We start from the raw sequence: 1,886 nt of genomic DNA on the forward strand, positions 1-1,886 counted from the left end.
GATCACTTGTGTACGTGTGATAAATGGTAATTTTTTGATCACTTGTGTACGTGTGATAAATGGTAATTTTTTGATCACTTGTGTACATGTGATAAATGGTAATTTTTTGATCACTTGTGTGCGTGTGATAAATGGTAATTTTTTGATCACTTGTGTACGTGTGATAAGTGGTAATATTTTGATCACTTGTGTATGTATGATAAGTGGTAATTTTTTTGATCACTTGTGTATGTATGATAAGTGGTAATTTTTTTGATCACTTGTGTATGTGTGATAAGTGGTAATTTTTTGATCACTTGTGTATGTGTGATAAATGGTAATTTTTTGATCACTTGTGTATGTATGATAAATGGTAATTTTTTTATCACTTGTGTATGTGTGATAAATGGTAATTTTTTGATCACTTGTGTATGTGTGATAAATGGTAATTTGCAGATTGTATAGTAAGAAACAGAGTAGAGAAAAATCATTTTTCTTGTCAGTTGGATTCTAAAGTAATTGAACCAGCCTGTGTGGACTTTTGACAGGAAAAGAGGATTATTTAGAGCTTTAGATACAACTGTGATATCCTATAGTGTAAAGAATTTTTGTACATACATTTGTATTGTTTTAAATATATTATTATAAAACAAGTGGAACGTGTGCTATCCATTTTTTGTTTCAATTTATGGCCAACAAGTCACAGACACCTAATGTAAAGAACCCAACCCTTTATACAAAAAACTCTGACGTGGATGTTGTTAATGATTCTCATTTTTGGTTAAACTGACTGGCTTTTTGACTTGGATATGATTCTCAATAAATCTTATATCTACCTCAGATGTTAAATCCAATGTTCTTTTATCACAGAACATTAATTGCTTATTAAGAAATAAGAAAAAAAAATGTATCATTCTTTTTTTTAATTGGTAAAAAATTGTACAGAAATGCACTGTATTTCATAGATCCAAGAGACTCCTTTGTATGCAAGTAACATTTAAAGTTTCTTATAATGTTATTTGCAAAGAAACCTATTGCTCTAGCATTTTATTTTACAACTTTTAAACATTTTGTGTGTGTGTGTGTATGTGCAGGTGGACTTGGAAGTTACTCTGCCTGGTGAAGGAAAAGACCGAGTTTTTAGGGTTTCCATAAAATGGATGGCTCAAGTTAGTCTCTATGCATTAGAAGAAGCATTGCAAGGTCGTTCGAGGACCATTCCTGTGGATGCCATACAAGCTCTTGATGTTGTCATGAGACATTTACCTAGCATGACGTAAGTTTTAAATTTTCTTGGTTGTGGAATGTTTCTGAAACTGCAGGTATTAATAGTTATCAAAATTAAAAGAAAATTAACTGTAAAGTGAAATGTTTTATCTATGTTGTGATACAGAACTGTTCATGCAAAAACTTTGTCAATTCTGAAGTCATTACCCTAAAATTTTCTATACATATTTTGAATGGCTTGAATGTCCATGTTTAATTGTTGGAAGTCAAAATTATGTAAATTATTTACATTGTACTTACATTGTACATCCAGGGATGTCACATAAGGCTATTTGTGTTATTTTAGTTAGGAAGCATCTTACTTTATATGTTGACAAAAAAGTATAAACTAATAGTTTTTTGTTTCTGTGTGAAGAAATAAACTTCTGATTAGTTTCTAACACCTTATCTTGACTATTTTAGGTGCTACTGTATAAGGCTGTTATATTCTATTATATATATATATATATATATATAAAGATGAATGTGTTATTTTGTCACCCTAACTCCTCTGAGCCTATTGGCCAATCTCAACCAAACTTGTACGTAATACTACGAACTACAGGGAATGTCGTAAGGGGATCAAAATAGAACTTAACCTGATTTCTATTTTGTAAAGCCTGTTGGTTAATTACTCCTAG

General features: G+C 30.6%; 1 protein-coding gene across 1 annotated transcript in view; it reads left to right on the top strand.

The window, feature by feature from the left end:
- The window catches only part of LOC106470525 (protein argonaute-2-like), a 52,501-nt gene that overhangs the window by 8,653 nt on the left and 41,962 nt on the right, over positions 1–1,886 (top strand). Inside the window, exon 4 of the mRNA XM_022399131.1 lies at positions 1,074–1,255. Within this exon, the coding sequence (XP_022254839.1) occupies positions 1,074–1,255 (182 nt within the window). The remainder of the gene's footprint in view (positions 1–1,073; positions 1,256–1,886) is intronic.

The sequence above is a fragment of the Limulus polyphemus genome, unplaced genomic scaffold (genome assembly GCF_000517525.1).
Source record: "Limulus polyphemus unplaced genomic scaffold, Limulus_polyphemus-2.1.2 Scaffold4063, whole genome shotgun sequence".
Taxonomy (NCBI): domain Eukaryota; kingdom Metazoa; phylum Arthropoda; class Merostomata; order Xiphosura; family Limulidae; genus Limulus; species Limulus polyphemus.